The following is a 27,500-nucleotide window of genomic DNA, read 5'->3' on the forward strand; positions in this document are numbered from 1 at the left end:
TACATACATATATTTGTGTGTGTATGTGTAAGTGTATGTAAGTGTGTTTGAGTGTGAGTATGAGTGTGCGTGTGTGTGTATTTCAAGATTCCAATCAAGACCATATTTCTGTCAACGCCTTTTTCTCGATGCAACAGCGCTCTTGGCAACTGTATACCCATGGAGAGCGGGTCACTGTATTCTCAGGGTTCACCTTACCATATAGAGCAGCTGTAACTGGTATCTCCCTTCTAACTACTTGGCCATCTTCCTCGTAGTTTAGGATTCCCGGTATACAGTATAAGTGTAAGATTCTGGCATATGAAACAAGGGAGGAAATATATTTGTTGATGTTATATTGCTTAGTATATGAAAATTAGGAATAAATTTGATGTTATATTGCTTAGTATATGAAAACTAGGAAAATATTTGTTGATGTTATATTGATTAGTATATGAAAATTGGGAAAATATTTGTTGAAGTTATATTGCTTAGTATATGAAAATTGGGAATATATTTGTTGATGTTATATTGCTATATGAAAATTAGGAATATATTTGTTAATGTTATATTGCTTAGTATATAAAAATGGAATATATTTGTATATAAAAAATGGAATATATTTGTTAATGTTGTATTGCTTAGTATATAAAAAATGGAATATATTTGGATATAAAAAATGGAATATATTTGGATATAAAAAATGGAATATATTTGTATATAAAAATGGAATATATTTGTATATAAAAAATGGAATATATTTGTTAATGTTTGTTAATATTGCTTAGTATATGAAAATTAGGAATATATTTGTTAATGTTATATTGCTTAGTATATGAAAAATTGGAATATATTTGTTAATGTTATATTGTTCAATATGTGAAAACTAGGAAAATATTTGTTAATGTTATATTGCTTAGCATATGAAAATTAGGAATATATTTGTTGATGTTATATTGCTTAGTATATAAAAAATGGAATATATTTGTATATAAAAATGGAATATATTTGTATATAAAAAACGGAATATATTTGTATATAAAAATGGAATATATTTGTATATAAAAAATGGAATATATTTGTTAATGTTTGTTAATATTGCTTAGTATATAAAAATTGGGAATATATTTGTTAATTTTATATTGCTCAATATATGAAAACTAGGAAAATATTTGTTAATGTTATATTGCTTAGTATATGAAAAATTGGAATATACTTGTTAATGTTATATTGCTTAGTATATGAAAATTAGGAATATATTTGTTAATGTTATATTGCTCAATATATGAAAAATTGGAATATATTTTTTTATGTTTTATTGCTTAGTATATGAAAATTGGGAATATATTTGTTGATGTTATATTGCTTAGTATATGAAAAATTGGAATAAATTTGTTAATTTTATATTGCTCAATATATGAAAACTAGGAAAATATTTGTTAATGTTATATTGCTTAGTATATGAAAAATTGGAATATATTCGTTACTGTTATATTGCTCAATATAAGAAAACTAAGAAAATATTTGTTAGTTATATTGCTTAGTTTATGAAAATTGAGTTTGTTTGTCGCGACTTTAGCCATGTCGCTGATCTTAAATCTGCAATGAAACATTTTCGTGAAAAGAAAATTATATATTATTCTGATTAAGGAGCATGCAGATCACCCATTTCCTTGTCTGCATATTCCTAGGCAAACACGAGCATCATTCCTCTTTTCACATCATTATGAGATCGTATCCAACTCATTGTAGCTCGTCGTGGCCTATTAAGCATGTCTGCGCTCTTCTTTGAGGTTAAGTGAGGCTGCAAGAGAACCGTGGAAGCTTACCTTCGATTTCTCCGGTGTGGTTTGTGGTTAGGTGTGTGTTCCGGTGTCTCGAATACCCGTGTTTACATTGCGTGCTCGTTTATTTTGTGCGTGGCATAACTGTTGTCTTTTCGTTGGGGGAAATATTTACTTGTTTTGGTGTTTTTTATTTTTATTTTTTTTAAACAGTGGGAGGTATGTGTGGGTGAGAGAGAGGGAGAGGGAGAGGGAGAGGGAGAGGGAGAGGGAGAGGGAGAGGGAGGGGGAGAGGGAGAGGGAGGGGGAGAGGGAGAGGGAGAGGGAGAGGGAGAGGGAGAGGGAGAGGGAGGGAGGGAGGGAGGGAGGGAGTGAGGGAGGGAGGGAAGGAAGGAAGGAAGGAAGGAAGGAAGGAGGGAGGGAGGGAGGGAGGGAGGGAGGGAGGGAGGAGAGAGAGAGAGAGAGAGAGAGAGAGAGAGAGAGAGAGAGAGAGAGAGAGAGAGAGAGAGAGAGAGAGAGAGAGAGGGAGGGAGGGAGGGAGGGAGGGAGGGAGGGAGAGAGAGAGAGAGAGAGAGAGAGAGAGAGAGAGAGAGAGAGAGAGAGAGAGAGAGAGAGAGAGAGAGAGAGAGAGAGAGAGAGAGAGACAGAAACAAACAGAACTAGAAAGAGTGTACAGGTAACCATCAGTTATACAGCCCCTAAGCTTGACACTGTTCCTACTTGGCTTTGTTATCTTTGATTTTTAATTTCCTTGCATAACAACTCAGGTTTTTTTATTATCTCCTGCATATTGACAATTGAAGTGATATGAGTTATCAAAAAAATTGCTGCAGGGTTTACAAATAAAGACCATAAGAGCAGTAATGCGAGGCAGTTAAACTGATATCTCTCATTGTCTTTGTTGTGTTCTTGATATTTCCGAGATATTGTAACAGCTACACTGGTTAAGTGATTTCTAATAAGTTCTTTAGACTTCTTATTGTATCATAGTTCAAGAAGGGATTCCGTAAGGAATGCATGAGAGAGGATGAGAGAGAAGGGGAGGGAGAGAATTGGCAGAAGGGAAAGAATGTTTTCTTTGAAACCCCCAAGCAATCTTGTTTTCTTACTTTAAAGTTGTATTCTATAACCAAAGCTAGTGTTATTCTTTTCAATCTAGAAGGGTATTTTTGGCAAAATACACAGTGTACTGCAAAGATACATATCTGTCAGTTACAACTCTTAAATTGTCTTATAGTATTCTCTACTTTTATGTTTTTATTCAGTAGAAAAAAGCGTCTGCAATGAGTTTCAACATGAAAATGAAATATAATTAAGGAAAAGTCAGACTAAACTTATGCAGTGTTAAAGTGTGTGGAATAATACTTAAGATCACAAACCAAACTATGTTCTTTTAATGTTTTGTGAAAGGCATTTTTAACCATATGCTATGCTATAATAGAAAGGGATTATTTATAGCCATATACTTTAACTTGTATAAATTTACTGTTGATCTTAATGTTAGTCTCCAGCAACTACAAATTATCAAATTATTGAAAATTTTTATACTAATATATATCAATGATATATGAGGCTCTGCACGTCGAAAGATATTCTCAAACCAATTGCTTGAAAATATTTTTATTAAATATTTTAGTTGAAAGTTTAAACCAAGGAATAATTTAATAAATACATTTTCATTCAGTTGGTTTGAGAGAACTCTAAACACACATACCCTTATATGCAGGATGTTTGTTAAGTGACTGTACCTAAAAGGCTTAAAAAGTAATGTGCAAACAGATACATGATTATCGTCATACATCCTATTTAAAAAATTAATATAAAAATTTTTTCAATGTCTTCTGTATAAGCCACAAACTTTGATAACTGTAATTTAAAGTTGGTGAAAAGACATTTGTGTTGTTTTATATCATATGCAGACAAAACAGACAACTAAAATTATGCCTAATGAGTTTTATAAAACAGTTAAACAAATAAATGTGCTAGACATGTTAGATCATGTAACACTAATTGGTGACATTTATAGAGGGAATACTAGAAAAGAATATCTCTTGAAGTCCAGTTTAGAAATAGTTAAAATCGGTTTGACGATTCATTGATATATTTTCGTTAGCAGTGTGTTAGTTAAGTCTGTAATTACACAACTAAACACTGGCGAGTCTCTTTCATAATATCTATACTCCCTGCATCAAGTGACAGTTAACTGGGTGGGTGTTTTTTTTTTTTCACTGGCTTTCCATAAAGATTCATCAAAGTAATATGAAATTGGTTCACGTTATTACTTGTCATTAAATGTTCCTTTGGTGATGAACCGTATATGGGTCTTTTCATATAAATGGGATAAAATAAAACATACATAATCCAAAAGGTGTTTATTCACTAAGCCTCGGAAAAATAACATATCCCTAAGTCAAGCATTAATATCAACAATGCTTACATGGAAGACTTTCGATGATTTAAAAAGTTTGTATCATTCTGAATATTTTTTTCTTCTAAAAGTTCTACTTGACCAAAATATATGTTGAAAACAAGAAACTGGAATGTTTGAGACAGAGCTAGAAGTGGATCTATAATGTAAAGTTTTTCAATTCTTGTACCAACAAATAAGGCAAATAAAACAGGATTGTCCACCTATTTTGACAGAAGCAAGTACCCCACTTAAAAAAAACATTACTGTATTGTACTTGGAAAAAATATATATAAAATAATAATGATATATATATATATAAATAAATAAAATAAAATAAAAATAAATAAATAAATAAAATATAATAATAATAATAATAACAACTAGAACCATCAATGTATTAACCTAAATGTTGCGGCATATTTGAGATATTGTTTTTAAACAAAACACCTGTCATTTAAACAGAGGAAGCTGCATCATAAAGAAGGTGAAAGCATTTAATAAAAAGAAATGACAATAACAAAGCAAAAATTGTAGTAATAGAAGAACCACCAAAATATCAATTAGAGCACCTATGTATAACTACTGAAAATAAGGTACAAGAAAGTAAATAAAAAATAATAATATAAATAACTTCTGTCTCATTTCACATAAATGCTGAGGTACTTTGCTCCATGAGTATCTTACTTCAGTTAAAAAAACATGAACAAATCAAACAAAGTTTTAACAACTTTGCTTTGTAGTGTCAGTAGCAGCACGTGTTGAACCTTATTGAGAAAAGCTTGAGCAGGTTTTCACCTAAACAAACTTGGCATTAATTTTCTAACATACAAATTACGTCCTTTTGTCTCTTGTACACAGTGTGGGAGTCAAATACATAATGTAAATCGGCCATTGCAAATAGAAACCTTATGAGTAAAATATTACATCAATTATATGAGATAGTGGGGTATAACAAATCATCCTTAAAGTATAAGTATTATAAGTATTTGCAACCAATCATTCGTGTAATTTTGCAGACATAAAATATATGTGTATATATGCATTATGAATAGGAGCACCATAAACATGGGAAGAAATTATCTGAAGAGGGACTGTGAGCATTTCCTATATTGCCCAAAAGTCAGTTAAAGCAAATACTACAAGAAGCAGAGAAAAATAACAAAAAAAGGGATGATAATGATGATGACAATGAAGATGATAAGGGATGATACTAATGTTGCATGACAAGAAAGGCACAGACCCACATAAAAAGGTAAATTATCAAGAAATTTTTGAACATGGATGGATTAGGGGAGTGGGAAAGGGGTGGGAGGGGGGCAACCAACATATCCCATACATCACACGAGGTTAGATGGCATGCCTCATCACTAACTGTCCTTGTCCATTCAACGGACAACATGCTAGCTCAATCTGAGCAAGTTTCCTTGGTAAAAGAAAAAAGAAAAAAAAAAGTGACGTGTGCAAATATACTGCAACATTTGAAACATGAGACGAGCTTCACAGCAAGAAACTCCCATGATTCATGACACATAAGTCACAAAAACAATGGCAAAGCCTGAAAGAATATTCCACTTCCCAGTAAAACAGCCAGAGCATGCTACACTGCCTTCGGGTCTTCCACGCTCAGTTACCTTTCGTCTTTTAAGCAAACAAACAATTCATGTTGGAACTCTCTACTTTGAATTTCCATTTAAAAAGAAAAGATTAATAAATTTCCATATAGCAATATAAATCAATTAATGTCACAATAATTACTAGTAAAATAATAATACTAAAAATAATAATCATAATCATAATAATAATAATAATAATCTCAATAATAATAATATCAAAAGTATGATAATAACAATAACAATAAAAAAATAATAACAGTAATAATGATAAAGTCAAATACACAGAGAAATAGCACATTTAAAGAATAGTAACCGTGAAGACATCCTTCTCAAGTGACACATGCTACAGCAGTTGGTTTAATAATGAATCTCTGTTATGAAGCTTGTCTGATCTATGCCGTAATTTTTCTAGTGAGAATGACAGACCCTTCCTGTGCCAGATCTAAAGTTAGGAGCCTTAATACGCTAACAGTTGTCCAAGAGATGTGTCTGTGCTACTTGATTAGTGCTTCTTAATTTCTTTTGCTGCCATAATTTGTGTAGATATATAAATACTGAAAGGATGATACAGTGTGAAGGGGGGAGTTATTGTTAATTATGCAACTGGTTTTATAGCTACAAGCAGGTTAGAAAAATTACAAAAATGAATAAATACAAACCAGGCACAATACTGTGGGAAAAATTCCTATTTGGCATGCTTGAAATGTATTGCTTATATTGGGCACAGGTTTGCCCTTCCTCAACTAAATCCACTGCATCTCATTCTCTTCTATTCGATGTATATACTCTCAAATTAACTTACAAGAATAAACTTGCACTCTTGTAAAACAAAACAAATGATAATTATAAAACCAATAATGAAAAAAATAATAATGGTAATAATAATCAATAATAAAATGTGCAATAAATAAAAATACGAAAATTTGGCATTGGCTTATGACCACATTTTGGTTTTATAACAATTTTGCACATCCTCATACACAATCTTCAACTTTCTAATAACTTAATGGTGGTATTACTTAAAATCATGCAAGATGAATTCATCAAATGTATACTTTACGGCATGCCATAGATATAACAAATTTATAAATGAACTAGTTCTCCAAAATGATCATCCAGTCTTTACATATATATATATCTCCATTCTGATAGATAGCAGACTACGTCCTATTTAATTATCAAACTTATGAATCCTTCCACTCACTTTTTCATAATACTTGGAGATACGTCAAACTGTATGTATAAAGAACAAACAATAATCATAATGAAAATAAAAATAATTAACTTTCTCTCCTACCAGGCAAGTTCTCTTGTGTTGATAACTCCTGTGTCTTTGAGAGTAATACAATAATACAATATACCATACAATCATTCTACCTCATCATTCACACAAAGTGTAACATTTGGCTGCAGCACTGGTTTTGTACTTGTGGTAACAAATTAAGACATAAAAATATTCAAACACAGTAAGTTTTAATCGGTATCCTGGATTTCACATTTATAAGCAGGACAGACCCGTAGGGTGTGCACCTCATACGCTAGTCCTTTGTTGCGGAGTCACTTCTTCATTTGTCTCAGTAAAAAAGCTGGTACTGAAGCCTTCACTGAGCCTGGGAAGAGACCGTAACAATGAGCATGTGTAGCACCGACAGTCCATTCTCAGACACACTAAACAATTATCTACTGATTGGTGTGTTGAGCTGCTGATGATTTGTCATGAAATCAGGGACACTGGAGAGCATGGGCAGAAAAGCTTCTGGCTAACCAGTCAAAGAGAACTGGTCAGGTGACAACAGATGCATTTCAAGAGTGAAACACCTGCTTCCAGAAGTTTATTTCTTTTATTTGCCTGTTTACTGACTGGTTAATTAAAATTTGCATTCAGTGTCTGGTAATGAGAGCAATAATAATTTCTTTATTACCCTCCTGTCACAAAAATGCCATCATACATGCTTGAGAGGGCGTCTGCGGGGAGTGGGAGTGGCCATTGGCTGAGCAAAGCCCCCGCTAGGTGGTGTTCCTGAGAGAGAGAGATCCTGCAAGAGAAGAAGAAGCAGGGTTAGTTCATGCAGGCTAGCTGGCAATGCATTTTAATAGAAGCAAGAAATGCAGAGCAATTGCAGACAGAAGTTGAAAAATCACCTTTTGATTAAAACAGGAAAACAACCGTAAATATTAACCCATTCAGTTTAGTGCAAATGATCTTTAATGTGACATTCTTTTCATTCAGAACTGTTAAGTATGAGAGTTAATCTTATTGTTATGAAGGTGAGAAAATAGTAAAATGAATGAAAAAATTAGTGTTCTTAAGAAAAGTTTAAAAGAGAATAAACAGTATATTTACAGTGGTAGTGATAAAAAAAGAAAAGGAAGAAAGAAAATCTTACATACAGACAATTAATTCCTAGCTGGCATTTTGGAATTGCTGTTCACAATAAAAGCAGACAGTAGCTTTTTGGGTAGTCTGTTTTTTGTTGTTTTTCTTTATCACAAAAATAAATCTGGGCCTAGAATTTCAAGCAAAGACAGCTGACTGGGCTGGGTTTCAGTAATAGAAATTGCTCATGTGCTTCAGTTTTTTACACATGTACACTTGTAATACATGAGTCAATGAATCATTGCAGATATTGCTTTAAATTGAGAAATATTACATACAGGCATTAAGGTGTCTATGTATCTAAAATATATATATATACATGGGTGGATCATTATATAGGGCATGGAAAAAAGGGAAGGAGGGAGGGAGGGAGAGAGAGAACGAGAGAGAGAGAGGGAGAAAAGAGAGAGAGAGAGAGAGGGAGAAAAGAGAGAGAGAGAGAGAGGGAGAAAAGAGAGAGGGAGAGAGGGAGAGGGAGAAAAAGAGAGAGAAAGAGGGAGAAAAAGAGAGAGAGAGAGGGAGAAAAAGAGAGAGAAAGAGGGAGAAAAAGAGAGAGAGAGAGAGGGAGTAGAAGAGAGAGAGAGAGAAAGAAAAAGAGAGACAGAGGGAGAAAAGAGAGAGAGAGGGAGAAAAGAGAGAGAGAGGGAGAAAAGAGAGAGAGAGAGAGAAAAGAGAGAGAGAGGGAGAAAAGAGAGAGAGAGAGAGAGAGGGTAAAGCAAGAAAGAGAGAGAGAGAGAGAGAGAGAGAAGAGAGCAAGACAGAGAAAGAGAGAGAGAGAAAAAAACTAAGATAGAGATAGAGAAAAAGAGAAAATGTGCACATCTGTTTATATACATGCATCATCCAATTACAAACATTTGTACATGTTTGTATCAGTGTCTGTGTTGGTAACAGCTTCAATGTGGATATAACTGATGTCATTATATACATGTACACACAAATGCAGAGGTGCCTGGGGATATTCATGTACGGATATTCATGTGCAAGTGCCACTCATGCAACCCTGTGTGAATTTGCAGGTGTTAATAGAAAGCATCACGAACGGGCATGCTTCTCTTGTCGCAAGCTTGATGCAGGCTCTCTCTCCAACACTGTCTTCTTGGGAGGATGAAGAACTCTCAAGACAAACTTCTTATAAAGGCAAGATATCAAATTTTTGTAACACAATATGCGAAAGCCCCCCTCATCAAAAGGTACCTTGCTGATAAACTTTAAAGTTAAGACATAAATCACTGAAAGGTTTAGCTTTCCATACATATATGTACTTATACTTGTGTATGAGTATTCTTATCTGTCACTATCACATCATTCATCATGTATGTATGTATGTATGTATATATAATATATATATATATATATATATATATATATATATATATATATATATATATATATATATATATATATATATATATGTATATACATATATTTTGTGTGTGTGTGTGTGTGTGTATATGTGTGCATGTGTATATGTGTGCATGTGTATATGTGTATATGTGTGCATGTGCATGTGTGTGTGTGTGTGTGTGTGTGTGTGTGTGTGTGTGTGTGTGTGTGTGTGTGTGTGTGTGTGTGTGTGTGTGTGTGTGTGTGTGTGTGTGTGTGTGTGTGTGTGTGTGTGGTGGGGGTGGGGGGTGGGGTGGGGTGGTTGCATGCGTGCATGTGTGAGAGTAAAGAGCGTGAGAGTGCGTGTGGGTGTCCAAGTTCTTGTGTGTGGTAATGCATGTGAACACATATATATGGCAGCTTTTAAAATACAATTTTGCCTCTATCAAAAAGTCCTTGGTCCCAACTGCCGAGAGGAAGACGAGGAATAGTTTATAAAAAGGGAAAATGATAAAGACAATAACATAAAATTATAAACACTACAACAGCGAGGACAATGGATTGGTTGAAATTCTACACAACACATTTTCAGACTGCCAGTGTAAGTGAACTGGCAAGGTTGTAAAGGCTCTGATAACAGAAGATACCTGTTATTTCAGTGCAAAACCTGTGAGACAATGGTAGTTAACCTGACGAAAGAATTCAGTTATGCCATTTCTGACAAAATGACTAGAGGTCACATAAAAATCCATTCTACTGTTCAACAAGAACAAATAGAAGCATCCAGCAACTCTATTGAATAGTTGCTGTTCAGATTTCTTACTCCACCTAATTCATATAATTACTCACTCAAAGGTAGTAAAAATTTCCTCGTAACTGAACAGTAACTAATCAAAGAGGGGAAAAGATGACTGGAATCATGCATACACTCAAGACTTATAATGGATTCACCAGATATGAGATTTCAATAAAATATTTATCTAGCTGAAGGTGGGGGAGACAAGACTGGCCTTGTGCAGGAATTCAAATCACAATTTCAAGATCTCTATGCAAACGCATCCATTTGCAGTGTTCAAGAAATATGACATAAATTATGATTGTCACACTCTCGTCTAGTTATAGTATAGCCTCAATATCACATCTTGAGTATCTTAAGAGACTACAATCAATCATTCTTCTGGACTGCATTAAAAATTAAAGCCATGATCAAGTCATTAGACAATCACATCAGTCATTTCTTACATAATAAAGTCACTGTTGACTGATCTACAAATCTGAATTATGTGATCAATCCTGTTGACTGAAAGCATTATGTGACGAACTTTCATTTCTGCAGTTGACAAAGAAATGGCAAGAAAAAAAAGCCGTTAATTACTACTGCCTACCATCATATTAGTATTTCCCTCAATACCAAACCACATTTAATAAACCTTAGATACAAGTTAATACAAGACTCTAACTTGATATATATATATTTTGTTACTTTTTATTTTTATTTAGGGCCCTAAATAAAATAGAATTATAATAACAGTAATAAGCAATCATGATGCTGATAAAAATAATAATAAAAAGAAAAAACAATAACAAAGATAATAATAATAATTATGGTAATAACAATAACAATAATAATAATAATATCATCAGCAACAACATACTGCACTTCTTGTTAACATACAAGTACACCATACGAACTATCACATGTTAGTTCACTCACACGTCCAAATGTCCATCCATGCTTACAAGACCCTATGCATAAAATCCTACAATATATAATAATAATAATAATAATAATAATAAAAAGTAATGATGACAGTAGCAGCAATAAGTAAAAGCTAGTCAACTGTTTCAACTGAGCAAATATCTTTGTCGTAGCATAACCTAGACTGGGACTTTGTTTCCTTACGCAACCATCCGGAAACGAATGGTGGCAAACAAGGCCTAACCAATCCCACTGTGGCTATCATCAATGAACTTTTTCAAGGCATCACTTATCATCAGAGATCCAAAGTACAGCAATGAGAGCTTTCTCCGGTCATGCGCTCTGGTACTCACAGCCAAGTTGTTGACACTTGTTGCTCCTCTCATAGACGACTGTTGGGAGAGCGTGCCGAAGGGGCTCATCACAGTTGACACCGCTCGCTTTAACTTACTGGGGGATTTGTTAAAGCTGAAAGCACGGCTCACCTTCCTGCCAGTCCGTGTGGCAAATCTAAGGGAGTTGAGAGGAAAGAGAAAGTGGAAGTGAAATTTACGTAGCTATATTAATCACAAAGCTTCCTAAAAAATTCTTTTGCTATAATAACACACTAACACAAATAGTAATCTTTCTTACCTGAGGGCTTTGCTGAGAGCATTGGTTAGGCTGACATCACTAGTCTCTATGTCTAAATGGTGTGGATCCATTGAAACCAAGAAATTCTCCTGGGGGAAAAAAAATACATGTACTTAAATCTAGTGCTATCTTCCTAAAAAGAACTTTAAGATTCTATCAAAACTTTAAACATATATTGCTGCCTATGTACTTATCACATTCTAATTACATTATCATAAAAAAAAAAATCTTATTCCACATCAGTTCTCCCCTTACTTTCTTTCTCTTTATCTATGAGGAGAAAAAAACTAAAAAGTGACCTTGAAATACATCTAACACAGATAAAGTAACTAACACAAGCTCCTGCTTTTCACCAAAGGCTTAGCTAACTTACCACATCATTCCTACACACAACATTGGCAACAGTTCGACAAAGGATCTTGAGGAAAGCAGCTTTTGTTGTGTCGTCAGGCATGAGTGCGAAGGTAAATAGACGCTCCTTGAACTCCTGGTTGGCTCGAATGATTAGAGCAAAAACATTGTGGCATTCTGTTAGAAGACAAAAAGAGGAAGAGAAGGAAGAAGAAGATTAAGAAGACAGTGGAGAAGAAAAAGAAGAATGAGAAAAAGAAAAAGAAAAAGAGAAAAGGCAATTAGTAGATAGCATTGGTAAGTGACAGCTATAACTAGGTCACAATCAGTCACACTCAAAAAAAAAAACAAGTTTAATTCAAATTTGTATCCCCATTTGTAATAAGTGTTGGGCTATATATATGTCAATACATTAAACAAATTATAGAAATAAAGAAATAAAAGTAAAAATGAAAAAAATAAATAAAAATAAAAGTTTTCTCATGATTTTAGCACATACCTCTTTCCTAAATTAGCATTCTAAATAAGAATTCCTTCATAGTATTCATAGATTTCAAAACTATTCAGGTATTTAAGAGAATAAAGTTACACGATCAGCTGGGAGTTATTCTATAGTAGATCTCAAAGGATATCAATGGATCTGTGACAAATGTTATCATAATTAAACTTTTCAAGTTCTATTTAAGCATTTTTATAACTGTTCCTAATGTAGCTTTTACATCTAATAACCCATTAGTTAATTAATGCTCTCACTGCAGTTTGACAAAATGTTAAACATGTTCCAAACCTTAATCATACAAATAAAATATTCAGAACTCTCCCTTCTCTAATATAAATAAACTAATAAGAATCTATCTCAAAATAAAAATAAAATAACTTTCAAACTGTTCTAAAGATACATCTCCAAACTTCATAGTTAAAAAAGGTCCCGTTGACCCACCTTCTGTCTCTCTGATATCAACAATTCTCTTGATATGGGCCAGGTTCATCATTTCCAGGTGCTTGTAAGTTTTGATAGGTTTGATCGCGTGGAGATTTGCTCTGCTCGGGCTTTTGATGCTGTTATACTTGCTCTTCTTCTTGCAAATCTGAGGGGAAAATACTTGTGTTAAAAATCATAAATAAGAAAAAGGAGGACAAGGAGGAGGAGTAGGAGAAAGAAGAGAGGGAAGAGGAAGAAGGACGAGGACGAGAATGAGAATGAGAAAAAGAATAAACCACAGCAATTCACTAGCATCGCTCCTTCAAAATGAAAATGACATGGTATGACACTCACTTCCATGACATCATTGAAGAGGAAGAGGGTGAGGGTGTCACCTCGACCACTACACGTGTCGCTCAACTCTGTGACATCCACCTTGCTCAAGTACAGTCTATGAGATGCCACCAAGTTAGGCTGCAAAGAATTAGGGGTCATTAGTATGATCAGACTACTTTCAAAAAATACTATAAAGTATATAAAAAATGAAATAAATAAAATAAAATAAACAATTAAATAAATAAAGTAGAGTTTAAAAAATACCTAAATCAAATAGTCATCAGTATGTACTTTCACCTTGAACAAAATGCTAATAATTTTGAAAAATAAACACACAAACAAAATCTCTTTTAATGTAAAAATAAATATCCTATTCAGTACTTACAGGACACATTTCAATATCGTTGTGGATTTCGAAGAGTTTTAATTTGGCTTCTGTTTTTCTCTTGTCATCATTAATATAAGTCATAACAGACTTAATTTGATCAAGAGCTTGTTCTAGAGATGCATGGTCTGGGGAAGTTTTATCTGTATGTTTCAAGATGTCTGTCAAGGGAAGAGAAAGAAAAAATTAGAACATTGTGTGTAAACTTGATGATGCACAAGTTTTTTATATATAAATAAGTATCAAGTGCATTATCCTACTATTAGAATAGATGACCCTCCTATATCCTGCAGTTCAAATAAGAGGCACTTTACAAAATAAAGTAGAACAGAATTTTTTTTTCATATAATCCACACTATAACAAAACAAGCACTGTGGTTCCTGCGCAGTAAGCTGCTGAATGAAATATCAGTGGGGCAGAGAAACTCCATTTACCCTACAAAGCTATTGGCTACATCCTACATTTTTGTTTTTTAATAGTAAATGAGGCAACAGCTACACTTTGACCCTACTTTAGAGGGGCTGCATCTCCTTAAGAGCTTAATGACCAACTAAACCATATATGGCACTGATGCTTGCCACCTGGCATTTGGGCCAGATTTGACATGATGTGATTGCACACCACACAATATGAGCAGGTAAAATATTCAACATGAAAAATTGATTATGGTTTTTTCTTTATGAAATGTCAGTGACACTTCTCATGCTATTTCCATATTGTATATTGCAACAGAATATTAGTTACATAAGATACAAACCATTAATAAGAAGGCTCATGGATGGTAATCTTTGCACCGGCCGAATCAGAAGTTCCTGGAAGCTCTGCCGACCACACTCAGGTTTGTTCTGCGCGATCTTGAGGAAAGCATGAAATCTGGGTCGTTCGATGGAAATTCTCTGAAGCATTTCCTTCATGTTTTCAAAGTAGTTGATGAAAGGTGGATAAGCTGCTTGCAAGTTTGAAGACTGTAAAACAAATGACAGAGGAAAATCATGTATGTGGCTCTGTAATTACATTAAAACCTTTGGTAAACATTATTCTGATATCTTACATACTCATCTGCTTTTTCAGAACTTGGATTCACTCTTTTTTATACTATATAACCCATAAACTGTGAAATGCATATGCAACATGTACTCAATAGTCATCCATATTGATAGGATGACTACCAGACTAAATACAAGTGATGAGATATCAAATATTACGAGATAGGTAATGTTATCAATGGCTGTATAACAAAGAGGAAATTTATGATTTTCATTTCAATATAGCTATCCCTAAAAGCCACCGAAGAGGGTTACAGCACTTTACAGATCATGCAAAATATTACTGTTAAAATACAATACAGATGTAAGATAAAGGAGATCCACTTAAGTACTCAGTCCAAAGGAAATTTGAGATACTAAGAGATTAACATGCATTTCCTAGGCAAACTTTATTATTCAAACGTTCAGTCAGACCCAAAACATTATATATATATATATATATATATATATATATATATATATATATATATATATATATATATATATATATATATACATACATACTTATTCAAGTCAAGATTTATTCTTCCCTTTTCACCCCTCCCAAATTCATGTTATTCATCCAAGGGTAAAATATTATACTAATTATTGAATTACAAAAACTGCATATATTAACCTGTTGGATCTGAGTGCCTCATGGCTAGCATATGGACCAAACTCCGTGCATTAGGCTCACCTGAGTGCCAACTCTCCCAGGTGTGTGACTTGTAGGCCACACCCATAGAAACACTTATGCATGATATCAAAACTCCTGGCTTTCTCTTTGCAATGATATTAGCTCTTTTTCTACAGACACCTGACCAAAAGACTAGATAAGAAATTTCATAGTTCACAACTTTTCTTCTTGTCTTGCTTTGTGTTCTGCCTCAAGACTGAGGAGGCCCCAACCACTGCCAAGTATCCAGGGAGATTGGAAATGTCACTGAGCAGAATAGAAGCAGAACAGCCAAGGCATCTTAAAATAGGCAGGAGTCACTGATGACTATTGCCATATCTAGGGCCAGAATCAAGACTAACATGACATTAACATGCTGAAATATCAAAACTTTATTGGGATATAAAAATGCTCAACCATTCCAATCGGCACTGCTCAGACATCTCCATTCATTTTTGGCAGGCTTTATGACGTTAACAATATACTTTTACAAATTATCAAACGGTCAGCATCTGACATATTGGCCAAAACTTTTTGTAATGATTATCCACAGATTTGTTCAATAAACAATGGGCAACCAAAAGATTTGAACAAAACCACTTTGGTCACCCCCACACAGCTTAATTTTGGTCATCCTGTGGTTACTCTACGTAATCATGAGCTGTTAACCGCAGCTCAAAACCGGTGTGCGGGAGACTGAATTGTTCACCCCTGCCAAGAGCCAGTGATTTACCAGTCATGGTTCATGGATGGAACACTCCACCTTTATTGACCCTGAAATATGAGAGGTCCTTGCTAAAGGCCCATTGAGAATCATCTCCCTCCAAACGATTATGCAATCCCTGTCATCTGCCACTGAGCAGCAATGTCTTGCGGCAAAACATTCTTGTCGCCCACCACGCGGCAACAATGTCTTATGATGAAACTTCCTGTCACCCTGGCCAGTCAATTTTTCTATGAGGAGATGTTCCTCAACCAATTTTTTCTAGACAAAATGTGCCATTCACCTGGTTCCAACAGGTTAATTATACAAGCAAGAATTCTCTCATGCATTATAGAATTAATCAACAATTTATCTTATGATGTTTGCATACTTACATATTTCAAAATGATATCTCCTATACTAGCATCATCTGACCAATTATGTGCCAACGTAAGAAGATCATTCCGCATACGTTTGTGGACTTCATGGATTGGAGGTAAGTTGCCGAATATGAATTTTAATTCTTGTGCATCTAACATTGGCCCACCAGGCTGGACTATGTTTTCCAAAGGTGCTTTTATAACCTGTGGGGTGGCATAATTGTATTATAATAATATTATGAATAAATATATTCAGGTTAAGCAGCGAACTTTAATATAAAACTACAATCTGTACATTGCTCAACCAAGCTATCACATATACATACATGTATGTCTATGTTTGTACAATATATGTCTGTATATATGTATATATATATAAACCATATTCACTGCAAGAAATATAGAGCAGGTATAAATGAGATATCTTATTTTCATTCTCATTCATACCTTTTCTACAATATGTGTGCATGTGTATGTTTATGTAGAAAAGGTATGAATGAGAACAGATATCTTCCCAATACAAGAGATGTATTTGACCTCAATCAAAACCTCTTCTGATGAAATTAGAATTGAAACCAGTCAAAAACATCTCTTGTATTGTAAAGGTATCCATTCTCATTCATACTTTTTCTACATTTGTCAACATGAATACGGTTCAGTGTATGTGTATGCACACGCATGCACACACACACACAAATAAGCAAGCACATACATATCTACATACTTAAATGAATACATATATGTATAAATGTGCATATAAACATTACATTTCTTCTCTTCAACTAAACATTGGACGAACTCTTTCACAATATTTGAAATTATAACTTAGATTGGAAGTGCTCCCAGAATTTGAAGAGATGACCAGGAACTCACTTTTTCAATGGTGTCAAGAATGTTGACGTAGTTACACTCAGTCTTGACCAACTCGTGGAAAACTCTCTGACGCGCTGACAGCTGCTTCAGGTCAACTGAGGGTGGGCTGAGTGGAGTTGCGTCGGCACTGTAGAAACAAGTTTCCCATCAAATTTCCATGGCCCAACATGCCGGAGATGTATCAGATTGTATTATTGTTGAGTGTGTCAAATGCAAGACAAGAAACATGAAAGGAAGAAAAATAAACAAAGATGGAAGGGAGGAATGGGAATATTGAGGGAGAGAAAAGGAGAGAGAATGAGAGAGAACAATAGAAAGAGAGAGAAAAGAGAAAGAGAGAGAAAAGAGAAAGAGAGACGGAGAGAAAAAGAGAAAATAAGAGAAAAGAGAGAGAGAGAGAGAGAGAGAGAGAGAGAGAGAGAGAGAGAGAGAGAGAGAGAGAGAGAGAGAGAGAGAGAGAGAGAGAGAGAGAGAGAGAGAGAGAGAGAGAGAGAGAGAGAGAGAAAAGAGAGAGAGAGAGAAAAGAGAGAGAGAGAGAAAAGAGAGAGAGAGAAAAGAGAGAGAGATAGAAAAGATAAAGATAGAGAAAAGAGAAAGAGAGAGAAAAGAGAAAGAGAGAGAAAAAAGAAAGAGAGAGAGAAGAGAAAGAGAGAGAGAAAAGAGAAAGAGAGAGGAAAGAGAAAGAGAGAGAAAAAAGAGAGAGAAAGAGAAAGAGAAAGAGAAAAAGGAGAAAGAGAGAGAAAAAAGAGAAAGAGAGAGAGAAAAAAGAGAGAGAGAGAGAGAGAGAGAGAGAGAGAGAGAGAGAGAGGGAGAGAGAGAGAGAGAGAGAGAGAGAGAGAGAGAGAGAGTGAGTGAGAGTGAGAGTGAAAGAGAGAGAAAGAGAAAGAGAGAAAGAGAGAAAGAGAGAAAGAGAGAAAGAGAGAAAGAGAGAAAGAGAGAGAGAAAGAGAGAAAAGAGAAAAGAAAGAAAGAGAGAGAGAGAGAGAAAAGAGAATAGAAAGAGAGCGAGAGAAAAGAGAATAGAAAGAGAGAGAGAGAGAGAAAAGAGAAAAGAAAGAAAGAGAGAGCATAAAGTGAGTGAAATCCATGTGCATCACACTATCTTTGATACCGAAATCAAAAATGGAATGAACTTACCTTTTGGAGAATGGGTCAAACACAGAGTCACATCCCAGCCTCCAGTTTCTCCTAGCTTACCTGTACTCATTTACAGCCATGCACAAAAATGTCAAGGAGAAAAGGAGTCCCGCATGACATGCCAAACAGAGAACACAGCTACAGCAAGGAAATATAGACAGTATCCATGGAAAGCCAGAAATGCAATAAGGACCTAGTGATAGTACTCAACTATTTTCATCAATCTCCCACAGAAAATAATGTTCAGAATCTATACCTCTAAATCCCTATTAGCTGTAAGAACTATACCCTCAGTCTACACTTAAACTTGGGACTCACACTCTTTATACTAATAAAGTATGTAAATAAACAACACACTCACTGTTAAACTAATAAAGTATGTAAATATACAAAAAGATGGAGGGACAGAAAATTTCCAGAACCCAAATACGCAGTCATACATATATACAGAGAAAGTACAAGAAAAGAGCTGGATAATACAAAGCTGCATACAACAGTACCAAATCTAAATATTCCTCCAGCAAATAGAGCCTATATATATTTAAAAGAGTTTCCTCAATTAAGATTAAGTAGAATGTTTGGACAGACATGAGTCTATGTTGGATGATATCTTCAAATTTCCTCCATAAAAAGAAATGTCTACAGAACCAATAAACATGTCACCCAGTGTCTAAGTCATTCAACTCACCATACAACCCTGAAAATATCAAACAAACTGGAAATATACTGTAGATGTGGTGTTCTTTGGAGACTATGGCCAAGAAAAAATATATGTTGAGATTCCACTCAGTATTTATTTTTTTCTTTTCTTTGATATCAAACTTTCATATTTCTACTTTTCCAGAAATAAATCAAGAGCTTTCTTGTTTCTAATGAACATTCAAAACTTCTAACAAATGTTCAACATTGTTTAAATGCAGATATAGGTTTACAATCAACAAAGAAGTATCAAAATTTTAAGGATCAGCCCCTCAACTTGAATAGGTTACTGCATTCTCAACATTAACTTCAATTGGCCAAGTCTACTCCACATCCAGACACTAGAAGTCGAGCAAGTACATATCTCCACTCACACATGATACCAAACACATCCATATCCAAATCTACTAGCTACACCTCACCAGAACCAAAATATCCCCTTACCCGTCTACTTCATTGGGAAACCTGCAAAGTAAAATATAAAAATGCTATAATGCCACTAAACAATTATGTACCTTAATGTACCTTATGTGAATTTACAGTGCTGCCTCTATATAAACAGACCCCATTATCAGGTTAATAGACCTTTAGTCAACTTAGTCTGTCTTCTGCAAATTTCTCCTCAAGTCATTGATTTAGTCAATTCAAAATCAAGCATGAATGATTTTACAAAAGAATATCTTTTCTCAATTCATGCTAACCAATTCTGCAAATTAAGTAGGTGAAAAGTATGAATATTAAAGCTTAACTGCTTGTCTCTTTATCCTTTCATTTACATTCACTTCTCTCTCAAAATTAAATTTCCCCAACAATGGAGAGTATAAAGTAAAAGTAAAATGTAAAATGGACTGTAAACAAGTCTGTCTAATGTGAATTTTACTGTTATATAGAGACTTCACTAAACCCTCCAAGGGTGTCACCTCCACACCAACACTCCCAACATAAAAACAACAATACATAATATGTGTAAATGGCTTACTACAGAAGCAGGAAAGTAAAGAACTAAAGGAAGAATGACGGATTTACAAATCAACTTAAAAAAATGAGTTTCTTAAAATATCAAGAAATAAAGGATAGGGTCTCAAGTAAACTACATATAGAGGATCAACTAAAGACAATTTCATTAGTAGAATTACTGTGCATGTCTGTATGTATATATGTATGTATGGTTGAATGTATGTACATGTGTATAAAATGTAAACACAAATGTATATACATAGAAACCTATACAAACACACACACACACATATATATATATATATATATATATATATATATATATATATATATATATATATATATATATATATATATATATACACATATATATGTATGTATGAGTAAACTTACGTCTATTTATCTTAATACACACACACGCACATAATATATATATATGTGTGTGTGTGTGTGTGTGTGTGTGTGTGTGTGTGTGTGTGTGTGTGTGTGTGTGTGTGTGTGTGTGTGTGTGTGCGTGTGCATATGTGTATGTTTATACATATGTATATATATATATATATATATATATGTGTGTGTGTGTGTGTGTGTGTGTGCGTGTGTGTAGTGTGTGTGTGTATATATATATATGTGTGTGTGTGTGTGTGTGTGTGTATGTGTGTGTATATGTGTGTGTGTGTCTGTGTGTGTGTGTGGATATATATGTGGATATGTATACACTGACTGTGTGTGTGTATGTGTGTGTATGTGTGTGTGTGTGTATATGTGTGTGTGTGTGTGTGTGTGTGTGTGTGTGTGTGTGTGTGTGTGTGTGTGTGTGTGTGTGTGGATATATATGTGGATATGTATACACTGACTGTGTGTGTGTGTGTGTGTGTGTTTATATATATATATATATATTAATATATATATATATAATATTATATATATATACACACACACACACACACATACACACGTATATACTGAACTTAATAATCAAGAAATCATGCTTACTTACAAAAGAAGAAACAAGAAACTATCTAGGAATATACATCTAGCATAGTGATTCCCAGCCACAGAACTTGTCTGAATTTTTATAATGAAATCAAAATCATCATGAAAACCGGAAATCAAAAGCCAAAGCTACACATGCACAGAAAATCACGATAATTCTGTTTCTATCCCTAATGTTACTGTAATAAGCTCAATTACCAACCTGCCGATCAACCTGTTCGGGGTGGGAACCGTTTCGTCCAAGAATGAACCATCAGCTGACAGGTAAGCCAAATCGCCCACTGAGGATCTTCGTTTGCTGTACCAGGGAATAGGAGTTGAATGCTTATTGTATTAACAACCTCAATAATAATTTGATGATGATGATAATACAAATAATAATGAAAATAAATCTATATGGAGAAACTGTACTTTGAATTACCCTCCAAAAATATGATTGGACTACTTACACAATGTATTTATTACCTATATGTAATAAACATGTAAATACCTCTAACATCCCTATATTCATATGCATAATACGAAAAACAACATGCAGCTCTAATAATTTTTGCCAATTGTCCAAAAAGTACATCTTTCTATCAAAATGAACATCTATTTCATGATCAACCATGCAATGAATCTGCAAGCTTTTTTTTACCACATGAATTTCTTGAAACACATTCTTTAAATTATAAAACTGTCATCCAATCATCTAAAAAGCATTTTGAAGTGAATCTTCAGCTAATTGTATTCACTTATATATCTAGACTTATGCCATGCACTGCATATATTGACAAATAACTGGACATGGGCTTCTAATGACAAACAAATATTTGATACATTCTAAAATATGAGTATGAAACACTTCTATTAACAAAATCATTCATTACTATCTATTTACATTATCCTTTTTACCAGTGTACAAATCACTAAAAACAATATCATAACTTCTTATAATCTATCAACAATGACATGACCTGTAACTAAGACGAAAACAAAAGAAAGAAAATATCTACAAGCTGCACATTGCCAAAAACAATGAATTTTCTAGTTACAACATAATATTCCACAGTATCATAACTTACGACAATCACTGAGGCAGTAATAAAAAGTAACAAACAGATTGTTGAGAATGAAGATGATGCGTGAAATTCCTTCTAATTCAGTAAGGGAGACCATAATTCATCATGGAATTTTCTCTAAGTCTTTTCAGATTGAGACATATACACTGAAACTATTAGGAGAGGAGGTAGCATGAGACATTCAAGATACCTTGCTGGAGGAGCTGTAGGTAGTGTTGATGGCGAGTCATCCTGAGCCAGCTGTTGCACTGTCTCTCTCAACCGTTTACGTCTTCTACTTCTGGAGCCTGGAGTACTTGGTGAGACGAACATTTGCCGTGGGCTCATGACACTACTTGAATTCTGTTGGTAAGGATTTGGTTTTAATCTCAGTGGTCATACTACAGAAAAATTTCAAGCAACTGATCATGTAAACACAGTATAAAACTATTGTTTGAAACCATATGTACATTCCACGCTAACAGAATTTAGCTGTATGGATCTAAAGCTCAAGTCCCAATAAAATCATTCAATACTAGACTTTTTCTTAAGAGCAAGATTTTCTTTTCAGTTATCATCAATGGTAAGCATTCAACCCAAAATGAAAATGACTTCACAAATACCATCTTACCATTTCCTCAAAGAGATGAAGCTTCTCATTGGGACAAGCATCCATCTGTATAGAGGTCCAGAACCATTCTGCTTTGACCACATGTGCACGTGGCGGACAATCTGCTGGCTTTTCAGTCACACTTTGTTCTTCTACCACCTAGAAGAAACAAAAAAGGTTATCATATATACATGCAAACATATGTGTCTGTGGATGTGTGTGTGGGTGAGAGTGAGAATGAGAGTGAATCTGAATGTTTGTGTACGTGTGTCTGTGTATGTATCAACATATCTTTTAAAAAGCAAAATTTACAATTCACAAAACAATATTACAAATGTCCACTGCTTACTATTAATAAATTACACATTTGTGGGAGAATTTCAGTAAGGTATAGGATCTGTATAAACACACAAATTCACTCTTCAAACATAAACAATGCCTTACCACATGAGTTGCATGCTGGTCATCTAATGTGGTCAGCACGCCCCCATTCTGCCGGACAAGGTCTTCCATCTGCACCTGATCTTCCGAGGGGAAGCCCAACAGCACCATTCTCAGGTTGTGGAACACTCTGATTTTGTACTTCATCTGTTTCAGAAAAGAAAGAAAAGTTTGCAAAAACGACGAAGTTACTCTCTTTTTACTCTATAAATAATGCTGTTCACCTTGGTTGGTTAGCTCTGATTTTCTCGTTCACTTGCACTTCTGTTAGTCACTCATTCATTCACATATGCATTCACTCTCTCACTTACATTATACTAAGAGATATAAAAAGTGTTCCAACCTAAGATCTTCCAAGAAATTAATTGGATTCTCAAGGCAGATTAACAACCACACCCCAACTTACCATGCTGTTGATATCTGCACGTGCTCCCACTTCGTCTCTGTGAGCCCACGCAGCGTGAACCCAATCCTCACCCATGACGGGAATGTTGAAGGTTGTGGCGTACTGATATTTTTCACCGGTAGATGAATAAGCTAAGAGGTGGGTGACATTTTCTCTGATCTCATTCTTCACACTACCGCCCATATAATGGACCAACTTTAGCAGTCTTGACTGTGGATAAATCAATAAATGATGGTTATGTTTATGCACGCATACAGATATATTATTCAATGCATTACTTAAAAATACATTTACAAATAAAGGGAAACAGAAAAAAAGAAAGTCATCTATATAAACAAAAGAAAAAGAGAACAATCACTGTAGCATTAACATCAACAAACCCACAAATCATAAATAATAACAAGTGAAGATAGCAGAAAAAGAAAACTATATACTGAAACAATACTTACAACTTCAGCTTTTTTTCTGAACCCAGTAAATACCAGAACAACACCAATCATCACATGGCAAAAGACAGGTCGCTGATTGTACATCAAGACACCATCTTTTGACAGTTCTATTAATGCGGGCTTTCCAAGTAATCTGCGGGAAAATGAGAAGAACATTTTTCAGATGTTTTGTTACAAATCAGTACATGCTGTTGAAGTGATAAGAGAGTTAAAGGGAAATCATAAACAATGGTAAAACTGCCAATGACATGAATGTGATTTTCATACTTATTAGAGGGTATTGAGATGTGGCCTCTACAAAATATATTGGTGACTATGCTTTTAAAGCTGGGGGGGTCAAGGGTTGGGGGACCTCAGCTGAAGTGTCCATCACTTTTTCTCCTATTCTCCCTTTAAAAATCTTGTTGTACATTTCTAATACATATATGTTACCATAAAGACTGCATTACATAAAGACACTTCATTGTTCTTTATTTTTACTTTTGATTTATTTGTTTATTTTTAACAGAATAGATATAATATAGGACATTATTTTCTTAATTAACTCAATGGAGAAAAGGCATTTAAGATGAAATCTTACAACTAAGATATTATAAATCTGCAGTCTTGATCTTGATAAATTTCCAAATCTAACAAACTGGATGTTGTTGATGATCTTAAATATACTTAAAGTTGTAAAAAGCTTCCTCACCTTGCACCAAGTTTGTGAAGTTCCTCGAACTCTTTACTCTCAAAATCAGTTACAATAAAATATGTACAATAATTTACATCTGAAGCATATTCTTCACCAGTTTCGGACGTCACCACAGGGACATTAAATTTCTGTTGGGAAGGAACGACATTAGTTTGAGAGGTACAGATTTTTTTCTTCTCTTTTAAATACTATTCATTATAATATAAGACACAAAGTCTACAAACCCTCTTCTGTGGTAAAATGCCCAATAAACTATAATAATCACTATATATATAAAAAATAGTAAACCTCTGATCCTAAATAATAACTGAAAGAAGTCATAAAAAAAGATGATGGTGAAATAACAAACAAAACATACCTTAGCTGCTTCTAGTGCTACAGGGTCATCAGCTAAACAACCAACCAAACAGATACGTGGGTCAGCATTAGACTCTGCGTCAGTTTGGCTTACTGACGTCAAGTCACCTGAAATCACATAAAAAAAAGATTTGTTATATCTAAAATCTGAATACTCCTCATATAATATCACTTACCATTAGAGCAATTACTGTAAATAAAAAACAAATTACTTTTAGATCTGAGCCACTTTCCCATTATCACTAAAATAAAAAATGTCTTTAGCTTTTGTTCCAGAGCCTCTTCCATTTTAAACGTTCCTCCTACAAACAGATCTGTTTTGTCATTGGCTGCCTATCCTTTCATTCAAAGCAAATCTGCCTGAGTAATGAGAGCCAGCTATTGGCTGAGTTCCTCCTACCTGATATTAGATTATCTCCCCTATTGGCTTGAGATAACAGACTTCATTTGTGCGTTCCTTGTGTTTACCAAGTGTTAGTCAGAGGAGTTCCTAACAACATATTATCAAATACTTGTGGTATACAATTGAAAATTTATTTCTTTGATAAAAATAAAACAATGTGATATTCAGTGTGCATCAGAGCATAAAACCAATAACAAGAACATTGAACAGTGACAAGTGAAGAGCACTGACTTGCTGACTAATTGTAGAAATGTCACAGAGTAAACTGCCAACAGATAGTTTCCAGTGCATCTGTTTCATTCAAAAGACTACACTGCCATTTCTCTCGTTTCAATAATTTTGTTCTTATATCTATATACATGTAAATAAAGATAAACTACTCAGTGAAAGGAAGATAAATAATATATAGACAAGGTATAAAGGAACAATAGCTGCATTTGTAGATCTAAGGTTTTGAAGAAGTGTGCATTCATTTTCACGATGAAAAGAAAATCAACAGACCTTATTTCATAAACTGAACACCTTGCAGAAATCCTGAATCAATATCTTATGAAATAAATTAATTTGTTTCAGACTCTATACAATCTTTCCATAAGCTTGATTAGGATCATTATGGAGTTTAAAATCAACATCTAAAGCAAGTTTCAACATTCTTGTTCCTTAAACAGGTGGCTTAAAATCTTCATATTCTTCTTAGTCCATTCAGCTAACCAACGTTTCAACAAATCAGGCAATAGCATGTGATTATTCTTGACTTGTAATGTAATTTATCACAAAGAATTTGCCATATTTCAGTATTTGCAATATCAGTTTCACATTCCATAAACTCCTTTTGAAATAAATATTCTAAATCAAATACATACCTAACAACATAAAGATCTATCACTTGAGAGTACACATAGCTACCATTCATTATATTCAACTTGAAATACCTAATATCTAATAACTTGCCTCCTTTCCTTACCGTCCTTTTACTCTATAAAGAATTGAAGACAGAACCATGAAAGTGAAATTGCCAATATCAGATTTTGTGCAACTGAGGTGTAAGTTTTGCTTGCTTGTAATGTGCACATCTTGTATAAAACCTATTAAATTTCTAGAATGGTGGCATCCATGGGAAAAGCTGCCAATTCAGATGGAGATGGCAATAAGGATTCTTTGTGCACTCATGATCACAACATCAATGTAGAGAAAGATAAAGGGTATAACTTATCAAAAAGTGTACTTATATACAATCATAATTATATGTAAATAAATAGCAGCTCATTATCACAAGTGTTTTCTTAATTGCTCTGAACATAAGTAATAATGGCAGACACTGCTGAAAAAGCTTTGTAGGTGAAGGGTTCACTGGCTGCTAGGCCCACTGCAATAGCCGATTGACTGGGAGATGTATTATACAACATATTTGGTCAGAATGAAATGTGTGTTCGCTATTTTGGTAGAATACACAATCACACACTAGATACCATACGGTGAAACAAGGGCATATTCTTTTCATACTTGGGACAGATGAAAAATTGAGATTTCATTGTTAGAATTAGTTTTTTTGAGGGTGCAGTAAGTTTACCTTTATGATTCTATAAGTTGTTTGTGTTTTGTAAAATAAAGCACAAACCAAGCCTACTTCACATAGGCTAGCAAGGCTATTCCATAACCAATTTCTAAACAAAATATCAACCAATATCTACAAACAACTCGGCTATATCTCTTGGCTACATTCTTACAAGGAATAGAATAACAAATTAGAAATATAAATTCACGCCCAAAAAGATAAGGAAACGGAATTAGACTTTCTCCTTCCTTTACTACTCTTTCATTCCATGATAATGAAGTCAA

The 27,500-nt window shown here is 34.2% G+C and overlaps 1 protein-coding gene across 5 annotated transcripts in view; it reads right to left on the reverse strand.

Annotated features, from left to right (window-relative positions):
- Window positions 1–4,122: 4,122 nt before the first annotated feature.
- Window positions 4,123–27,500, reverse strand: part of pbl (epithelial cell transforming 2 pebble) — a 25,338-nt gene continuing 1,960 nt past the window's right edge. Inside the window, exons 1-21 of one of the 5 annotated variants that reach the window (XM_070144082.1) lie at window positions 25,471–26,172; window positions 25,260–25,366; window positions 24,899–25,029; window positions 24,208–24,340; window positions 23,759–23,968; window positions 23,356–23,499; window positions 22,933–23,070; window positions 22,513–22,664; window positions 21,461–21,556; window positions 19,753–19,773; window positions 17,474–17,600; window positions 16,616–16,804; window positions 14,574–14,781; window positions 13,816–13,976; window positions 13,449–13,568; window positions 13,113–13,260; window positions 12,195–12,349; window positions 11,822–11,910; window positions 11,542–11,698; window positions 7,736–7,822; window positions 4,123–7,396 (exon numbers count right to left, since the gene is read on the reverse strand). In XM_070144082.1, the coding sequence (XP_070000183.1) occupies window positions 7,388–7,396; window positions 7,736–7,822; window positions 11,542–11,698; window positions 11,822–11,910; window positions 12,195–12,349; window positions 13,113–13,260; window positions 13,449–13,568; window positions 13,816–13,976; window positions 14,574–14,781; window positions 16,616–16,804; window positions 17,474–17,600; window positions 19,753–19,773; window positions 21,461–21,556; window positions 22,513–22,664; window positions 22,933–23,070; window positions 23,356–23,499; window positions 23,759–23,968; window positions 24,208–24,340; window positions 24,899–25,029; window positions 25,260–25,366; window positions 25,471–25,546 (2,658 nt within the window). In that variant the 5' untranslated portion in view covers window positions 25,547–26,172 and the 3' untranslated portion in view covers window positions 4,123–7,387. Of the gene's footprint in view, window positions 7,397–7,708; window positions 7,823–11,541; window positions 11,699–11,821; window positions 11,911–12,194; window positions 12,350–13,112; window positions 13,261–13,448; window positions 13,569–13,815; window positions 13,977–14,573; window positions 14,782–16,615; window positions 16,805–17,473; window positions 17,601–19,752; window positions 19,774–21,460; window positions 21,557–22,512; window positions 22,665–22,932; window positions 23,071–23,355; window positions 23,500–23,758; window positions 23,969–24,207; window positions 24,341–24,898; window positions 25,030–25,259; window positions 25,367–25,470; window positions 26,173–27,500 lie in introns of those variants that run through there. The other 4 variants (XM_070144083.1, XM_027369384.2, XM_070144084.1 and 1 more) reach the window with 4 other exon arrangements.

Source organism: Penaeus vannamei, chromosome 31 (assembly GCF_042767895.1).
Source record: "Penaeus vannamei isolate JL-2024 chromosome 31, ASM4276789v1, whole genome shotgun sequence".
In the NCBI taxonomy this organism is placed as follows: domain Eukaryota; kingdom Metazoa; phylum Arthropoda; class Malacostraca; order Decapoda; family Penaeidae; genus Penaeus; species Penaeus vannamei.